General features: G+C 40.5%; 1 protein-coding gene across 6 annotated transcripts in view; it reads right to left on the bottom strand.

The window, feature by feature from the left end:
- Positions 1-3,640: 3,640 nt before the first annotated feature.
- The window catches only part of CDK8 (cyclin dependent kinase 8), a 65,116-nt gene continuing 50,418 nt past the window's right edge, over positions 3,641-18,338 (bottom strand). For 4 of the 6 annotated variants that reach the window (XM_065730178.1, XM_065730180.1, XM_065730182.1 and 1 more), the window contains 6 exons: positions 16,307-16,376; positions 15,163-15,235; positions 10,988-11,085; positions 9,532-9,610; positions 9,254-9,412; positions 3,641-4,928 (listed from right to left, as the gene is read on the bottom strand). In XM_065730178.1, the coding sequence (XP_065586250.1) occupies positions 4,803-4,928; positions 9,254-9,412; positions 9,532-9,610; positions 10,988-11,085; positions 15,163-15,235; positions 16,307-16,376 (605 nt within the window). In that variant the 3' untranslated portion in view covers positions 3,641-4,802. The remainder of the gene's footprint in view (positions 4,929-9,253; positions 9,413-9,531; positions 9,611-10,987; positions 11,086-15,162; positions 15,236-16,306; positions 16,377-18,338) is intronic. The other 2 variants (XM_065730179.1, XR_010621843.1) reach the window with 2 other exon arrangements.

Below are 18,338 nucleotides of genomic sequence, written 5' to 3'. Positions count from 1 at the left end.
CTAGGAGATCCCTGACTTTTTCAACTGGGGAGGCCAGAACTGGACTCAGTATTCTAAATGTGGCCTCATCAGGGCAGAAAAGGTGGGGGGGTGGGGGGGAGAATCTCCTTTAACCTGCTGGCCACTCTTTTTAATGCACCCCGGGATACCAGTGGCCACCAGGGCACACTGCTGGCTCATGGCCAACCTGTCATCCACCAGGACACCCAGGTCCCCCTCCTCAGAGCTCCTCTCCAGCAGGACATCCCACAACCTGTACTAGTGCATGTGGTTATTCTTCCCCAGGTGCTAGACTCTACACTTGCTCTTGTTAAACCTCATTAGGCTCCTCCCTGCTCAACTCTCCAGCCTGTCCAGGTTTTGTTGGATGGCAGCACAGCCTTCCAGTGTGACAGCCACTCCTCCCAGCTTTGTGTCATCAGCAAATTTTCTGAGTATGTACTCTATCCCTTCATCCAGGTCACTGATGAAGATGTTGAACAAGATGGGACCCAGCACCGACCTCTGGGGAGCACCACTGGTTACAGGCCTACAACCAGACCCTGTGCTGCTAATGACAGCCCTCTGAGCTCTGTCAAGCATTACCTGTGCCCAAGTCCAACTCTCTGCAATGCACTGAGCCCCACCAGTGGTGTTTCATTCCCAAGAGGGACATGGACGCTGGGATGAGGGCTGCCCACGGGCACAGCCCCTTTCCATCTGCAGCCTTGAGTGCTTTTAGGGACAGGGCATCTACCACCTTTCTCTCAGGGCAGCCTGTGCCAGTGCCTCACTAGCCTCACTGTGACAAACTTCTTCCTTATATCCAGTCTAAATCTCCTCTTTCAGTTTGAAACCACTTCCTCTTGTTCTGTCACCACAGACCCCATCCCCTTCTTTCTTACAGCCCCCCTTTAGATACTGGAAGGACGCTCTCAGGTCTCCCTGGAGCCTTGTTCTCCAGGCTGAACAGCCCCAGTTTTCAGCCTGTCCTCGTAGGAGAGGTGTTCCATCCCTTGGATCATTTTTGTGTCCCTCCTCTGGATGCACTCCAACAGCTCCGTCTTTCTCCTGCACTGAGGACTCCCCAGCTGCAGAAGCAAACTTTTCAAGAAAGCATACGCATGTCCCATTGCTTTTGGAGGCATGCAATGATGCACCAACATGTGCTGGTGGAAGAAGCAGCTGCATTTGTTTTGCTTTCCGAGGATAAGCACCTGCTGCCCGCCTCCATGCTGCTCAAGCAGTTTGTACATCCTGTCATTCAGATGCCTGCCATGTTCACAAAGTGTTCTTTATCCATAGCTGCGACAAGAAATCATGCTGAACTAAGCTCATCCACCTTGGTCTCAGGGGATATCGGCTATTAAACTGTCTCAGAAGCAGCTTCCTGAAGGTCTGTTGCTATTCAGCCTCAAGGAAGATGCTGAGATGGTTATGCTACCTGACAAAAGGATGACTCCATTCAGAGCTGTAACTAAAAAAGCATGCAGGGAGCACCACAGAAAATACACTCAACTTACAATAGCAACAACATTTTGTCCAAATGGCAGACCTGCAACTTCATGGTGGGCACCAAGAAACAATCTGTGCCCTTCCCTTATGAAAGGCAAAAAACAATACAAACTCCTCCTCCCCAATTATCCCAATTATCCCAGTTGGTGGCAGTCCAACTGCCTAACAGTGCCCATAAAATCACCAGCAGCCACCACACATGAAAGGTCAAGCCTTTCAGCGGAGCCAAGATGAGCCTGGGGAGAGGCAGAAGTGGCTCATTGTTTAGGGAACTATTTCAGAAAAGAATCAATGGACACCAGGGAACAGCAGAAGTAATTCCTTTCCATAAAGCCTTCATGTGCAACTGACCCCGAGTCCTCGCTCTCATTACAACTTACACTTGGGTCTGAGTGGGCAAGAGACAAACAGCCACATGAAAAAAGATAGGGAGAGCTTCCAAGGTCCTTCTGATAGATCTTCAGATGGTTCACCACGGCATGGCACTCGTGCTCCACTCATGCTTTACTGACATCTTCTCACTTCAGTTCAATTGCCATTGCTTCATATCAAACACCATGCTAAGGGGCAATAAAGTCACACAGAAACATGTTGCTGTGTGTTCTGGAGGAGGCTCTGTGCAAAGCTACAGGGTCACTGATGAGGCACCTGGGCTACTCGTGACCCTCAGCATAAGAATACGAAGGCACTTGCTCTTGTTCTTTCAGAGTATTAAATGCTATAGAGAACGGGAAGTGGTGTTTGTACCCACTGCTCCTGCCACTTCCATGTGAACCCTCCCGACCTGCAGCAGGCTCCACTCAGCCATGCCCCAGAGAAAGAAGGAAAAACCAAACTGAAGGAAAAACCAACCTAAGCATTGCCTGCCACCCAGCACAGCACTGCCCTGGCAGCTCTGTGAGCTTGTCAACTGTTTTTCAATTCCTATACAACTACACAGAAAAGCAAAGGGCAGAAAAGGTCTCATTTCCTTCCTCTGCCACTCCTCCCACCTCCATTAACACTGAAACTTTATTCAAAAAAGTTCTTTGCAAAAAAAAAAACGTTCTATTTTTTCTTGGAGAGACATGTCCTTAGCAGGCACAATAAACTCTTGAGTGCCATAAGCTCTGTTTTACAAAGGGTTGGCTTGCTGCGAGTGCCAAGGTGAATCAAAGTGCAGAAGTACTTATCTTAATGATCGAGTTAAGCCTGCAGCCCACTTTCAGCATAAGCCAACCCTAAGAAAATAATTTGTTCTTCAATCAGAGCAAGAGAGACTGGCTCCCCAGTTCCAGGTGTTTGAAATATGCTCGGATTGGCTCAGAGAATTGTTGATGAGAAATGAAAAGCCCTGAACTTCTCGAACCTCACAACACATGCTCAGCTGCACAAGGAGAGCCGTGGTTCTCACGCCAGCTGCCACTGCCTCACTGCTCCCCCCCTGCAACTGCTCCATTAAAATGTTCTCAAAGATGCTTTCCTCTTCCTTACATTCCCTTAGCCCTCACATTAAAATCTCCCCAGAGCAAAATGGGGATGGAATGAATTTATGCTTTTGTCTTTGAATAGTTCAGGAAAATAATTTAGTGCCTTTCCTACAGTCTTCCTTACGACAGCATTAAGAAATTTGTTTGATGCCATTTATAACTGTCACAAAGATGACAAGATCAGCCATAGCAGCAGTGGAAATACACCCTCTCTTGAAGGCAGAGGTGACACCAAGTACTGACAACCTTTTATTTCCACCGTTCTGGAGGAAGACATCCCAAATTCATCCTCCAGAAGGACCGACCCACTCAGGCATCACTACAACTGCAATACAAAGACGTGACTGCCCTGCAGGACTGCAGTCTGCGGAAGAGATCTTGATACGTCTACTATTTAAGCAAGAAAGTATGTGGATTCTGTAGATGAAAATGAGCTGTGTGATCTATAAAACACAGCCAGAAATAGAACCACATTGAGTGCACCTCCAGCTGACCAACCAGATGTCCCCAACAGGAGGTAATGATGTTTTACAAAGGCATCTATTTTTTTCTGCTATTTAAAAAGCAGTAGAAGTGCTGGTTAGATGCTCTTCCTGAAAATAAAACACGACCTATATGTACAATGGGAGACTGAGGCGCTGTGGATTGAAGGAATACAGGCAAAGAGCGTATGCAGATTTATGAAAAATAAATTTATTACATAACACCTTGTTTTAACAATGTTTGATTTTTTTTTTATTCAGAATACTTGCGTCATTCATGTAAAATAGTTTGATACAGTACATTGTATGTAGGTTCTTCCTCATAAATTCTAAGGCTCTCCTAACACCTTGATCCTCTGCAGTAAGAATGGCACCCCTAAACAACGTGCGGACGTTTAAAAGAAGAAAAAAGGAGTAACTGAACGAAATTTAAAATCCACTACACCAAGCTGGCTCTCAAAAATCATGACGAAATATCTGAACGGATGCCACACCTCTTTAGGAAATATCACTCATGCTTTTTTAATCCCAAAGCATGCTCACAAATCATTAACACCAACAGGAAAAAAATAAAACACTGTCTATGACAATCATTTTCACTTGTTTGCTGAACCAAACATGTTTATATCAATGACAACATACTTATTTTACTATCAAATAGCAGCTTCAATACCAGTCAAGTCATAGATTTAAAAACAAAACCAAAAACTTATGCTGGAAATTAATCTTTGGGACGTTTGTAATTGCTGGAAAAAATGCAAACGTTTTCATGTTCTTAAAAAAACCTCATCGTAGCAATCGTGTTGGTCATAAAACACTGACCTACGTGGAAAATGAACCAACCCACAAAAGTCACTAAAAATAAACGTAATATCAAAATCATTTCAGTTGGAGTCACGGTTATTTTGCTTTTTTGCCATGTTAACACATACTGTATGCTTCAAGTACCAGTTCAAAGATGTCGTGTACTATTGGTCAGATAAGGTTGTTACATCGAGAGAATTCACCACATACGACAACAAAAATGCTTGCCCCTAGCACATTTCACAGCTTCAACTGCTACAGACTGTCACTGAACAAAAATGCATCGGTCAGTCTGAACCATGTCAAGTAAACTATGGAAGTAGCATATCCACAACACAAACTGTGCTAGCACTTTCTTTTCAAGTCTAACCCAAAACCAGGTACAATTTGGGAGCCACTACTCCATTCTGTGAAAGGTGGTGGAACTTGGCGATCAGACGTGTTGAAGGTGTGGTTGTACAGTACATTCTTGTGGCCCAGGCCAGGTTCCAGGCAGGCAGCTGCACAGTCCTGCAGCATTAGCAACAGTGCACTGACATTATTCGGATGCAGCTCAGTACCGATGTGTCTGATGCGAGTACTGTGGAGGCTGCTGGGAGGTAGCTGAATATCCCATGCTGCTCTGCGGCTGCGACGTGCTTGGTCCGGGGTTGGGGTAGGCAGCATGGGGATTGGAACGCTGGAAAGGGGTAAAAGCAGAGGAACAGTAATCCTTCTCAGCAGGGGCAGCTTGGTCTACAGGGCTGCTTCTTCTTCTACCAAGGACATGCAGTCTAAAGCAGCTGCAGTCCCTATACTCTCCTCACTTACCCTGCTTACAGCAGGGGCAGATGTGAACATCAGGAACATCAGATAATAAAGGCACTACTACCAACATCAGGAACATCAGATAATAAAGGCACTACTACCACCAGGCAGTTATCCATCCTGAATTACCTTTTGGAATCTACATCCATCAGAGCCAAACCCCAACTCAGCCATTCAGGTAGATATGGCACAGTTGCACGTTACGGACAGCTATGATCAGCCACACTGGGGGCTTCTCCCCTTGTTCCATTACTCTACCAAGAAAGCATTTTGGGACTGGAGCTCAGATCTGTGCATCTCACTGCAGATGAGCCAGTCAGAACCATTGAGACCTTCTGATAAAAAGGACGTGCTATCACCCTTCTGCCTGGCCTGGGAGCAAGCACTAGAAAACAACGAGTATTTAGGTTAAGGAGCCATCTAGCTGCCTTACAACTCCTTGAAGCAGGGTTAAAGACAACAGCCAAACACTTCTTAACACAACCAGATATTTCAAGGGAAAATGGCCACAATGGCTGGAGCTTGGGAAGTTCAGGTGGGACACTAGGGAAAAAAAATACACTAGGAGGCCAGCATAACACCAGAAGAGCTTGTCCAGGGAGGTGGTGAAGTCTCTGTGGCTGCCTATGGAATTTTCCAAGACTCAGATACATAAAGCCAGGACTGACCTGATTTAGCATTAGCAACAGTCCTGCTCCTAGGGGGAGACAGGACTGCATGCATGGTCTCCAGAGGCCCCTTTCACCTGGTATTTCTATGATTATTTACCAAGTGGAGCATTTGTCACTACAAGAAGATCTGAGCAAATCAGCAGCTGTCTAATTCCATCCCAGCCAGAAGTCAGTTATTTACACAACTGGAACTAGAAAGGGGGAAGACTGCATGCAGGGCTTTCAATGTAAGCATATGATCACTTGGCTGCATTTAGAGCATCACACAATCTCATTAAATCACTGTGCGGGTTCATGTAAATGTTATGGTTCACACACACAAAAATCACAGGTTTTGGAAACTGCTGTGCATCCACTGAACTCCTGATACCACGAGACCTATGTTAGCAAAATCAGCTCCTACTACAGGTCTGAGAAACTTCTCCATAGCAAGTACTGTGGGGCCAAGGTGTAGATACTGAGATCTGAATATGCTAACCTAAGGTTAAACAATGTCCTGAAAAAGTAAAATATTAAAATAGCTTTAACAATTCCATCAGCTGGAAGACAAAGAAATAACACTGGGTTCTGGCTTTTTTGTTTGCTCGCTTGCTTCTTTTCTTTTCCATTTGGCATTTAGAGCAGAAACTGTAATTGGGATGTTGAGATGACAGCAAGGAAAAATCAAAAGCCAAACTCTACTTGTTAACATATGCTCACTGGATGGAGCTAATTCTCTAGAGGTGCACAGTGTAAAGAAGAAGCAATGGCAAGAGCAGCACTTAGTGACAGCAGGAACACATCAGCACTGCTGAGCTTCACCATTAACACAGTGACAGAACTTCTACGACATTTGCCTTCACTCTTTAGAGATGGACTCAGTGAAAGTGTCAAAGCTCTGGGTCACCCTCTCCACAGAGCAAATACAGGACGTATTTCACAGAGCAAAAAAACCTTCAGTAGTCTTTTTGCTCAAGCGTGACTCTCGTACATAGGAAAGTGGAAAACATCACAAGCACAGCCATTTAAAAACTAACCATTCACTGAGGTTGTAAACAACTTCTGCATCTCTACTTCTGCATCTCTACTTCTGCTACTGATTTTATTTTACAAGACGAGGCTAATTAAAAAAGTCATGTTTTTCACAAAACCTAGTGCAACAAACAGCTTTTGTTTTAAGACAAGATGTAAATAGCTCTTTACATACCATTAAGCACTCAGAGTGTGCAGAAGTGCAGAGTACTGGAACTGCTCCAGTTCATTTAATCGCATCAGCTTCAGAAGTGTCACGTCGCAAATATAAGGAGAAGGCAAGGATGTCTGTATGCTATGTGTCTACTATTTTTATTCATAGCAGAAAGAATTCAGAAGGTCAACTTGCCCTGCAGAGAGTAATTTGGCTTCTAAGTGGAAACTGTCGTAGTGTGTACTGCCCAGGAGAGGGCAATCTTTTTTTGCAAGGGGAACTTCAACAAATGAAAAGAAGAACAAAGGAATAGGTGTTCGATTAAAACAGAGGGCTGTATTGTAATATTTGTTTGCTGTCCCTTTGAGTTGCAGGATCAAAAGTAAGAAATTTGAGGAACGTTTTCAGGGACACCTGACACCACCAATGGGCAGCATTTAACTGCTTTTGTTCCAGTGCCAGCAAATGCACATCTCCTCTCTTCACTTGCCGTATTTTCCAGATAACTTAATCAGAGCAAAACCTGTTTCCTTCATGTGAGACTGAAAGAGAGGGGTGAGGGGAGGAAGAACAGAGGTTGTTTTGTTTTCTTTTTGTCGTACTTGTTGTTTGTTCATTGATTTTTTTTTTTAAAGAACCAAGTGTTTTACCTCCTGAAGAAAGAACAAATTAATTAGAAGTAGTTGCTATCACTACCTCCAGGCAAATGTATTCTGTAATTAAGTTTGTTGACAAGGGCTGCCCCCAGCTACAGTCCTGGGATGGGCATCAGAGAACACAAAAGTTTTGATGAACGTGAACTGAAAACAAAACTATTTCAACTCCTGCTGAGGCAATTTGCTCAAGTAGGAAATCTCAGCTCTTGCTCACAAAAGTAGAAGCGTAAGGTTGTTCCAAATGCTAAACTAAAGCAGCAAAATTAGGTGAAGGATATTTAAATAGGGCAAGTAAATGGGGCTCCCTGGTACAATGCACACAACCTCCATATCAGACTCCCCAGACATGTGAGTCAAAATGATGTGGAGATTAAGAGGGTTACGGTTGCACGTGCTGCCTCAGAAAGAACCGCACAGAAATAGTAGAAAGAGCCAGCTGAGAGCACTATGATCAACTCTGCAGCTTGACAAACTGAAAGAATCTCCAGTAAGACAGTGTTGTGACACATAATCCAACTAAAACACAGACCATCTTTATATTCAGAAGCGTTCAACGCTGCTGCACTGGAGTTAAGACTGACTACAGTTTCAGACAGCTCTAAAAATCTACGTATCAAGGAGTACACCTTGAAAGCTGATAAATTTACGATAAATTACAAAGGCACATCTGGATTTATACAAAAGGTCTCACAATAAAGCTCCTGAAAATGGCCCTATTTCACATTTCTGTGTGTTTTCAAGTTTTGCACACTACCTGAAACATACCCCTTTTTATAAGCTATGGCAATGTGCCCAGGCAGCCTTTTGGGACACTTGATACTCTCATGAACAAATTCTGAAACATAAAATTTTAACACCCATTGGTGTTCATGGAGAAACAGCCTATCAAACTGTGAAAAGTGAGTTGACAACAGTTTTATTAGTGAACAAAAGCAGTGTTCTTTGACTCTTCCTAAGTTTTGTTGTGGAATATAAGGATAGCCAAGTGAGTTCCAGATCACTAATTTTCAACTCCTAAAAAAATGTCTTCCTTGCTCCTCTTCTGTAATTTCTAGCTAGCTTTAACTAAACATTCTGTCTTTATGTCTTCAAGAGTAACCTCGTTTAAATTTATACATTTGGATAACTTTCCCTGGGAAGACTCTCAACTACTTTTCCATCCCAAACTCATCCAATTTCCTGATGTTCGACCCTTCTTCACTTACTGATTGCTGTCACCCCACCTGTCTCCTCCTGTCTGTAACACACTGGGCTCACTCAACCTGGAACCTCACTTGGTTTTCAGTTAGGTCAACTCTGCCATTCAAAATTCTGCTTCTTTAGTCCATTTGCCCAACTCAAACTCTTGTTCAGACTCAGCTAGTTTATTATAATATCCATTACCTCCTAGCATTGCAGGCTTGTCAAAATAAGAAATGTTATTTTTAGGTCATACAGAGAGATGCACAACAGGCTCCTGATCCACAATCAGCACTGCCTAATACAAAGGCAATAATTAGTTGCTACAATAATTTCTGATCCTAATTCTCTTAAAATGGGCTGCAAACTGAAGAAGCAATAGCATATTAATCGACAGGCAAACCATCAAAGAAATGCAGTTGATCTGATGAATGCAAAAAAATACATTTAAAGGATTACTTATTTAGCTTGAAGAAATATTGTCGTGAACATGAGAATCAAACACATAACATAAGAAAAAAAATACCTGATAGTCTGAGGTCATAATAAGTCCACCTGAGGTAGTGGTAGGAGGAACAACTCTCACTTTTTTCAGTGGGGGTCCCTGCGTGTGACTGTTGTCTTGGTTCCCTGGATGACCAGTTCCATTAGTATGGTTATTGCCCTGCTGCTGCTGCTGGTTCTTCTCAATTGTTTAAACACAAAGAAAAATTTCAACTCAAAAGCAGTACGTGAAAAAACATGAAAACAGGAAATAGTGTGAAAGCCAGTGAAGCACGATGATACCGTTCTTCCAGTACTTACTTTGTCTCCTTTATCATCTGGTTCTTCTTCTGTTAAAAATTCTCGTTTTGGGTAAGGGATTTGACAACCTGCAAAAACACTGCCCCCCAGAAAAGTCTATTTATCACTGTATTAGAACAGAAAAGTTAGACCTGTAAGATCCATACTCCACCCACACTTAGTTTCAAATCGCCTCACTGAGAGCCTTGTATTTTATAACAACTAGAGGTAGTTCTCCCTCTTCCTTTCATCATCATTACTAGACTTAGTAAACCTGTTCACATTCATTTAAAATTTTACACTGCCCCTGATAAACTCACGTAAATTCCTAACAGTTTTCAGAGTTTCCGGTAACTGGTGATGAAACTGATGGCTGGAAAGGTATCTGCAGAGGCCCACAGAGCTACCTTCATCCAGCCACAGCATAATGTCTCAGATATAATCAAAAACTGTCCTGTAAAGTCCACTGCCTTTTAATAAAACCACCTGTAACAAAGCTTAAAAATAACCAGAAGTTTCATCTGTCAACTCGTATCTCATTGACCACATGAATTTGCTACTGCTAGTGAAATTAAGACTGATCTGCCCTTAAGCAATAGAAAACATTTGTAATAAGGTTTCTGTGCACCTGTTAGCATTATTAATTGTGTATTCACTTTAAAACCTCAACTTAATACAAGAAAGAAGTCAAACATCAACCTAAGCACAGTTTATGCACAAACAAATAATTCACATGACAACATTAAAGAACAGAGACAGATCAGATTATAAATAATTTAGTAGATTTTAGTGAAATTATGTCATTGTAATTAACCGCTTTTAAACATACATACCACATAAAAAATTATTCCCTAAATAATCGTAGAGAATGTTACACAATATGCACTAATCACTTTTCTAAAAGTGTGCACATTCTTGGTCTGTCTTCTGTTTGTTTTTTAAGGGAGGGGGGGGAGAAGTTCATTAAAAATGAAATTATTCATCATTTCTAAGCTTTCTTCCTCTTGTAATCTCACTGCTTAAACAAAAAAAGAGCATCTACAGAAAATAGGTTTAAGTTGTTAAGGATGACAACACAGAGACACAGAGCCGAGTCTCTTCACCACTGAATTTACAACAGAGGCTACCACAGAAAAATGTAAACTCATTAGTGAGTGTCATTTGGCATTCTGGAGCAGAGAAGTGGACCTGGGGGCACTTAGCAGTTGTCTACAAAGATCTGTAGCATGCATAATCAACCTGTCAGTGAATAACAAGATTAGTGCTGCAACTAACAGGATCAAAGTTCCATAAAGCAAGAGATTAATAAGAATGCTACTTAATTTTAAAAACCTCAAACAGCATTTTAGCGGTTAGAGCTTTCTTTGGACGTTGGACGTAAGCACTCAGCTCAATAATCACAAACACTTATAGCAGAGAAAGCATGCATCTAAGGCATCTCTGGACAGACTGATAGGTTAATAAACTGACCACTTACTCGGATGTGGGAAGCGGATCTTCTAAGAAATAGGGATCCTGCATAGCCTGTTCTGAGGTAATTCTCTTTATCGGATCCATAGTAAGCAATTTCTGAAGCTACATAAAATTAAACATAAAAAGCTCTGCATCATCAAAACTGTTTACAGAATCTTCGCTGCATTATTTACAAAAGATCAACTGATAAAGATGTCTGAAGTCAAAATCTTAACTATAAATGGCAGGAACCACATTAGTCTTTCTTGTTAAAAAAATAGCTTCACATAAAGAGCATCCAGAACTTACCATCAGTTTTAGCAGCCTGCTCACTTCCCACAGGATGCAACAAGTGAGTTAAGAAACCAATTATGCACATAACAGGAAGTAACATCACATCCATTTAAATAGTACTCAGCAATTGATAAGGAAAAGCGATGCCATATTCATTATTCTTCATCATTCAGTACTGTCACATTAGTACATTTCCATAGCCACATGGTGTTTGCCCTATGACTAACTTTGTAAAATGGCACAGCCATTTGTGACAGGGAGCACAACAAAAATCCCGAGGTAACACACAAAGATGAAAAAATTAATTAAACAAACCTGCTAACCAAAGCAAAGTGGGGAAATTATATGGAGTTTCAAACATAGGTACTTAGATGAGTGGCCTTAGAGAAATGCTCATCCTTATCAACTTAAAATACCAGCAGCAGACATGAAGTCTAATTCAGTATAACATTAAAGACTGAAAGGTGGTTTTAAAAATAACCCTTGCACTTGTTTTGCTGTTCTACTCTCATTTTGCAACCACCTGAACATTTTCAGAAGCTGTCCGGACCTCACACATCTGCTACTGTGACATCTCAACAGCAATTTTCAATTAAAAAAAACCCCAAAACATTAGAAATACCATGCTCTTTTCCTGTGTGTTAAGATCTTTCTCTGGTTTAGGAACTGCAGACCACAGAGGTTTTGTCTAACTCCAGTACTGAAGTAGCAGTACTGCATTTTAAAAGCGTCTCTTTCTCAAAATGAAGGTGCAGATGCATGCTTCTCCCCATCCATCCGGCAGTCATTTTGTGGAATACAGTTGTGCTAGACACACAGCTACTATGAGCAGAGTAAGCTGAACTTCAGATATTAACAGAGAAAGAAAAATAATAATCTTTCCTGTCTTATCGTGGAATACAGCATCTAAGTCAAAACTATACCATGACCATAGAATTACAGAATGGCTTTGGTTGGAAGGGACTTTAAAGATGATCCAGTTTCAACCCCCCTGCCATGGGCAGGTATGCTACCCACTAGACATACTGTTACAGACAATGATTTTTAAAAGAAATGCTGCAGTGGAACTTACAGCACTTTGTTTTAGAAAATGAAGCATCCATCTAACATGATGTGCAGAAATTACGTATGTAAATAGCATTCATTTCACACTTGCTTTTCATACATTTCATGAGATTAAATTAACCTTTTTATAAAGATCTAGCGTCACGATCTATGTATGAGTTGATCGTCTCCTTTCACTAGTTATTAAGTGGGCATATACAACCACAACACAGACTGCAGACAGCTGAAGTTAGAGAGTACATTTTCTCTCCTCAGCCTTCAGTTTTAATGGCATGGTTAAGACCGTAAGAAGTCAAAAAACCACAGAATGCTTTGGGCTGGAAGGGACCTTTAAGATCACCTACTTCCCTCCCTCCTGTTCTAGGCAGGGACACCTCCCTCTAGAGCAGGTTGCTCACAGCCCCATGCAGCCTGGTCTTGACTGCCTCCAGGGAGGGGGCATCCACAACCTCTGGGCAACCTGTTCCAGTGTCTCAGCACCCTCACAGTAAATTATTTCTTCTTGATACCTAGCCTAAATCTACCCTCTTCCAGCTTAAAGCCACTTCCCTTCATCCTGTCACTACCTGCCCTTATAAAAAGACCCACTCACACTTTCTCTAGGCCCCCTTCAGGTACTGGAAAGACACTATAAGGTCCTCCCAGAATCTGCTCTTCTCTAAGCTGACCATCTCCAGCTCTCTCAGTCTGTCCCCATAGGAGAGGTGCTCCAGCCCTTTGATCATCTTCATGGCCCTCCTCTGGGCCTGCTCCAACAACTCCATGTCCTCCTTGTGCTTGGGGTTCCATAACTGTATGTAGTACTCCAGGTGGGGTCTCACAAGGGCAGACAGAGGGACAGAATCACCTCCCTTGATCTGCTGGTCACATTTCTCTTGATGGAAGCCAGGACATGGCTGGCCTTCTGGGCTGCATGTGCACACTGCTGGCTCACGCTGAATCTTTCATCAAGTGACACCCCCAAATCCTTTCCCTCAGGGCTGCTCTCAAACCATTCTTCATCCAACCTGTACCTGTGCTTGGGATTGCCTTGACCCAGGAGCAGGACCTTGAACTTAGCTTTGTTTCACTTCATAAGGTTGTCATGGTCTTACCTCTCAAGCCTGTATAGGTCCCTCTGGATAGCATCCCTTCCCTGTAGCATGTAAACTGCACCACTCAGCTTGGTACTGTCTGCAATCCCACTATCCATGTCACCTACAAAGATGCTAAATATCACTGGCTTTCCTTTTATCACTAATACACTTGTAGAACTTCCTCTTGTTCCCCTTGATGTCTCTGGATAGATTTAATTCTGTCTTTTAGCTTTTCTATCCTGACTCCTGGCTGCTCAGACAACTTCTCTGTAGTCCTCCCAGGTAACTCATTCCTGCTTCCACCCCCTGCAGAGTTTCTCTTTGTGCTCAAGTAAGTCCAGGAGCTCTTTGCTAATCCATGGAGGCCTCTTGGCATAGGCCTCCCAGCATTACCATCAAGATTTATTTTTCATATCACTGACAAGGAGTCACAATAGGTATTTTCAACTCCCAGAGTCTCCGAATAGTTTTCGTAGAATTGTTCTCTCAAACAACTCAAAAGCAATTGTAGGAGCCAAAAGAAGGGAAAAAAAGAAAACTGCCAACACACTTAAAAAATACCACAAGCATAAAAAACTACAAAATTCTGGCACTGTATCAGTTTCCTGATACAGTTTCTTAGAATTTCTTAGTTCCTTACAATTTCTTAGCTTACAAAGTCTTCCATCATATGCAGACAAGATGTGAACAAACTTTGCCATCATCAGTAACAGGAAACAAAAACCACAAGACAAGCTTAATGACTGTGTAACCATTATCATGTGGGAGACATCAAAACTATTCTGCCCTCTTGTTCAGGCAACTGTACAGATGTGAATTTTTCACTTAGTATTACAAATATTGTCTCTAAAGAACTGTTGAACCAAAAAATCACCTGACTGAGCAACATAAGAAAAATACAGTACACTTTGTATGACTTTGTGATGACATGCTATTGGACAAATGAAAGAGCAGCATCACTACATCAACCTGAAGCAGCAGGTGGGTCTCCATGTTCTAGGGCATTTAAGTAGAAAAACAGAAACAATAAAAGTGTGGGGGAAGAAAAATAAGCTGAAAAAAACAGAAAGGAGTCAAAGTTGTCTCATGTAACATCGCTTCCACATGCAACAAGGAACCTTGTGCATCAATGACAGGACAGGAAAAATTCTACTTAGTTCAAGCTGAGAAATGAAAGCATTTCATTCTTGGCAACCACACTTATCTATGCATTCACCAGTCCTGGAATTAGCTGGAGTGTTTTACAATTGCAAGTGTGCCATTTTATTGGGAGCCTTAACAAAAAGAAGTTTTGCATTCTGCAGAAAACTGTTGTAAGAATACAACAAGTTTCTGTAAAAAAGCTATTAAAGATTAGCACACCAGGAACATACACATGATGTAAGTCTCGAAACTAAACATTCAAGTCTCGAGTAAAATGTTTTCTTTTCCTTTTTTTGTAGCTGTTATCTTAATTCATTTTGTTTTGTTTGCAAACAGGCATGAGTGATAAGTTTAAAGTGAGTATGTAGAAAATAATACGGTTAAGGATGTTTTTAAATTCTAATACACTTGATAAATGAACTAATCCAATGAATGGCTGAGAGAATTATACTAATGTGAAAAGATAACGTGTTTTAGCAACTCTCAAATATCACTTATTACTAACTTTATTAAAGTTACAGTATTTATAAAACAAGCATAGTCATGGAGTAACTGATACAAGCCCAATTTAAACAATTCTAAATTACATAAGGATTTGTATTTTATCCATGCAGGAACTTACCAAGTGAAAAGCCTTACTGTCTGGTTTAACTTTATGCTTTTCCATATATTTGATAAGGCTGCAGTTGGTGTACCTAGAGAAAAAAAAAAAAGAAATTTCTAATATACAAAGCTTTCTTAGCACTTAAGAAACATATAAATAAGAAAAGCTGTCTTTGCTAATCCATTAAGCACAGAAAAAAAGCAGTTGCCAAGACCAGAAGACTGTTTAAACACCATTCAAGCACTACAGAAATTCACCTGTTCCCCCTTACATTTTTGTGTAATACATATCACATCACTATACAAATATACATAATATAAAGAGCATACTTTTAAGCCATATACAGTCAGCAAACTATCAGTTGGACTGACTGCCTTTTAACCATTTTACTGTATCAGTCAGGACACCTTCACTCCATCCAGAAAATTCTGTGTATTTCTAATGTTAGGACACATGGAGATAAATGCCAAGTCCATCTCAACACTGCCCTACAATGTACAGGTTGTTACAAAAACACCTGTGAATTCACTTTTTTGAGATGCTCAGAAAACAAGGACTCTAAATGGTTTGCTGCAATAGCATTACAGGTGCAAAAAATGTATATAACAGTAGTCCCCAAACCCCTCAATCTCATCAGTAGGGAAGCAAAAGACAACAATGGTAGTGTCTGAAGGGCAAGTATTAGAATCTGGCAATGTGACAGCAAAAGGTTTAAGATATTCTTTCCTTCATAAGCTACCCTAGATATCATGACTGACAATTATACTCAGCTTGTTAGAAACACTGTAAGGTTGCTACACTACGTACATGCAGCTATCACAGAAGAATTTTCAATACCACAGATTTGGAAACAGCTCTGAAAAACTATGCTTAGTAATCTTCAGAGCTGTTGAAGTCTTACTGGCATCAATAGTTTCACATCTGACACTCGCATTTGCAGTCCATGTCTGGCCACTTTTCTGTGATTCACAACAACTCAACAGATCAAGTTCACCATTAAAAAGCAAGTTATTTTCTACTTCTTCAGAATCTAAGTCATAAGCATTTCATAGTCATTGCTTAGTACAAAAACAACCTAAGCTATAATAACTAACTTTCTCTTAATAAGGAGAGAGAAGTAAAATAGGCATCCTTAAGAAAGCTCATCTCAGCACAGACTTACGTGTTTCTTCGGAAATCCTTCATTAAAGTTGAATGTTCAGGCATCTTTTTTATGTCTTCCCAATCTTTATCTGCAAAAATCATTATTTATTACTTTATTTTTCTTTCTCCTAACTGAAACAAAGGCTTTTAAAGTATTACCATAGACCTTACTTTTTTCATTCAGCTACTCTAAGCTTGTAGCTACTTATTTGCATTTCCTCATCACCTCTTCACAATCAATCTTCCCAACACCTAGGAGATTCTATTTGTGTGTAACTCAAAAACTCTAGAAAAAACCTATCGGCTACAGTGAAGATCTCCACATGACCAAAGGACAACACAGAAGAAAAACATGTCAGCCCAGTGAGCTTGTACCCTTCAGGACTGTTATCTAATTTATTCAGAAATAACATTGATCTGTGGGCAGGAATACATCATCGTCTAGTAAAAACTCATTTTCATTCTGATAGCACTGTGTTTTGTTACAGGAAAATGCATGGAAGTACGGTGTAAATCTATGCCAATCTCAACCTAAAAGAAACCCTGTTTGTCAAGAAAAGGTCAAGGCAAAGTAACACTAGCACATTCCAATTGAAGAATATTTATTCTCCACTCTTGAGTATATGGACAAAGCCTGAAATGTCTTTAAAAATAAATCAGCACACAGTAACATCACCTCTTAGCCTCAAATGGATTACGTTTTTTAACAACTAAAAAAACTCTACGGACAAGTAGTTTGATTCAAGTCAGATCTTTACCAAGACTCGTCATGTTTCTAACACTTAGATCTCAGAAATATCAAATCAATAGATAAATCCATAGATGTTCTTTTCTTTCCCTGTTGTTCTGTTTCTCTCCCAACTCCTTCTAAAAACAGTTGAAACTTTCAAATATAGCAAACATCAATTAAAAAGGAACACAATGCTCTCATTAAATGAAAAAAATAGCACTTGTGAGAAAAACAGACCTACAGAATCAAGCATAGGCTATAAGACAGCACTATTTGAACCCAACAGAAAACAGTGAGATTAATATCAATTTATGTAAACTACACAAAGACAATATAAACTCCAAATAAAGAAGGAAAAGACCAAGAAAATGATAACATTCCAGGCTAGAAGCTGAAAAGTTAAGTACTGGTTAAAGAAAATAATTAGGGGGGACTTCTGTGAAAATAAAAACAATACATATGCAAAGGCTACAAATTCTAGCAATTTCATACAGTAGGATGAAGGCAAGGAACTGAATACGGGGAAAAAAGAAAGTCAAAGAAAAAGGTAAGGGCAATTTTAAAAACAAATCTCTATAACCACATAGAAATGAAGACCACAAACCAGAACAAGAAAGAAATTGATTATTAATACTAAATGGGAACAGAGACAACAGAGAACACAAGCAGTGGAGAGAATGATGACAAAGTTAAAACAAGCCCCGTGTTATTCAGACACCTGCAATCATGTAAATACTAGAAGACAAATGTTTAAATGAAAGTATTCAAGATAGCCTGTAGAATAAAAGATATGACCAACACTGAGGGGAAAACGTGACAGAAGATATCCACATTGTAATTAATTTTGGTTCATGTGACTAGTATCTTATTCTGGTTTGGATGAAATATTATTTCTCCAGAAGATAACCTTTTTACAACAGAAAAAAAAAAAAAGAGAAACATCCTTCTCTAATTCCAAATGTCATCTTTAATATTGGGTCTACAGAATATTCAGCAAATATGTAGAGATTGTTCTTGGTTTTATACCACCATCGGTTACTTTTCAAACCTAAAATCAGTCCTGAAGAAATCCAGAAATATTCTATGTTGTTTTTAATCACCCACCGTTAAATGAGATCTTTTAAAAACACAGAATATTTATACACTTATAAGCATAGAGAAACATATCATCAATAACAGGAAAAATTTCTGATATGACTATTAGGTTCTAGGTGACTCATGACAAAGTTTGTGTTTAAACAGCTTTGTTGCTTTGGTCAGCTGCCACCTTCATATGCAAAAAATACAACACAGATAATCTTTCTTTGAACAGCAGTGATAA

The sequence above is a fragment of the Cyrtonyx montezumae genome, unplaced genomic scaffold (genome assembly GCF_038088225.1).
Source record: "Cyrtonyx montezumae isolate F1298 unplaced genomic scaffold, pur_monq_1.0 scaffold_12, whole genome shotgun sequence".
Taxonomy (NCBI): domain Eukaryota; kingdom Metazoa; phylum Chordata; class Aves; order Galliformes; family Odontophoridae; genus Cyrtonyx; species Cyrtonyx montezumae.
The sequence above is the reverse complement of the archived record's forward strand: the minus strand, read 5'-3'. Positions and strand labels throughout refer to the sequence as shown.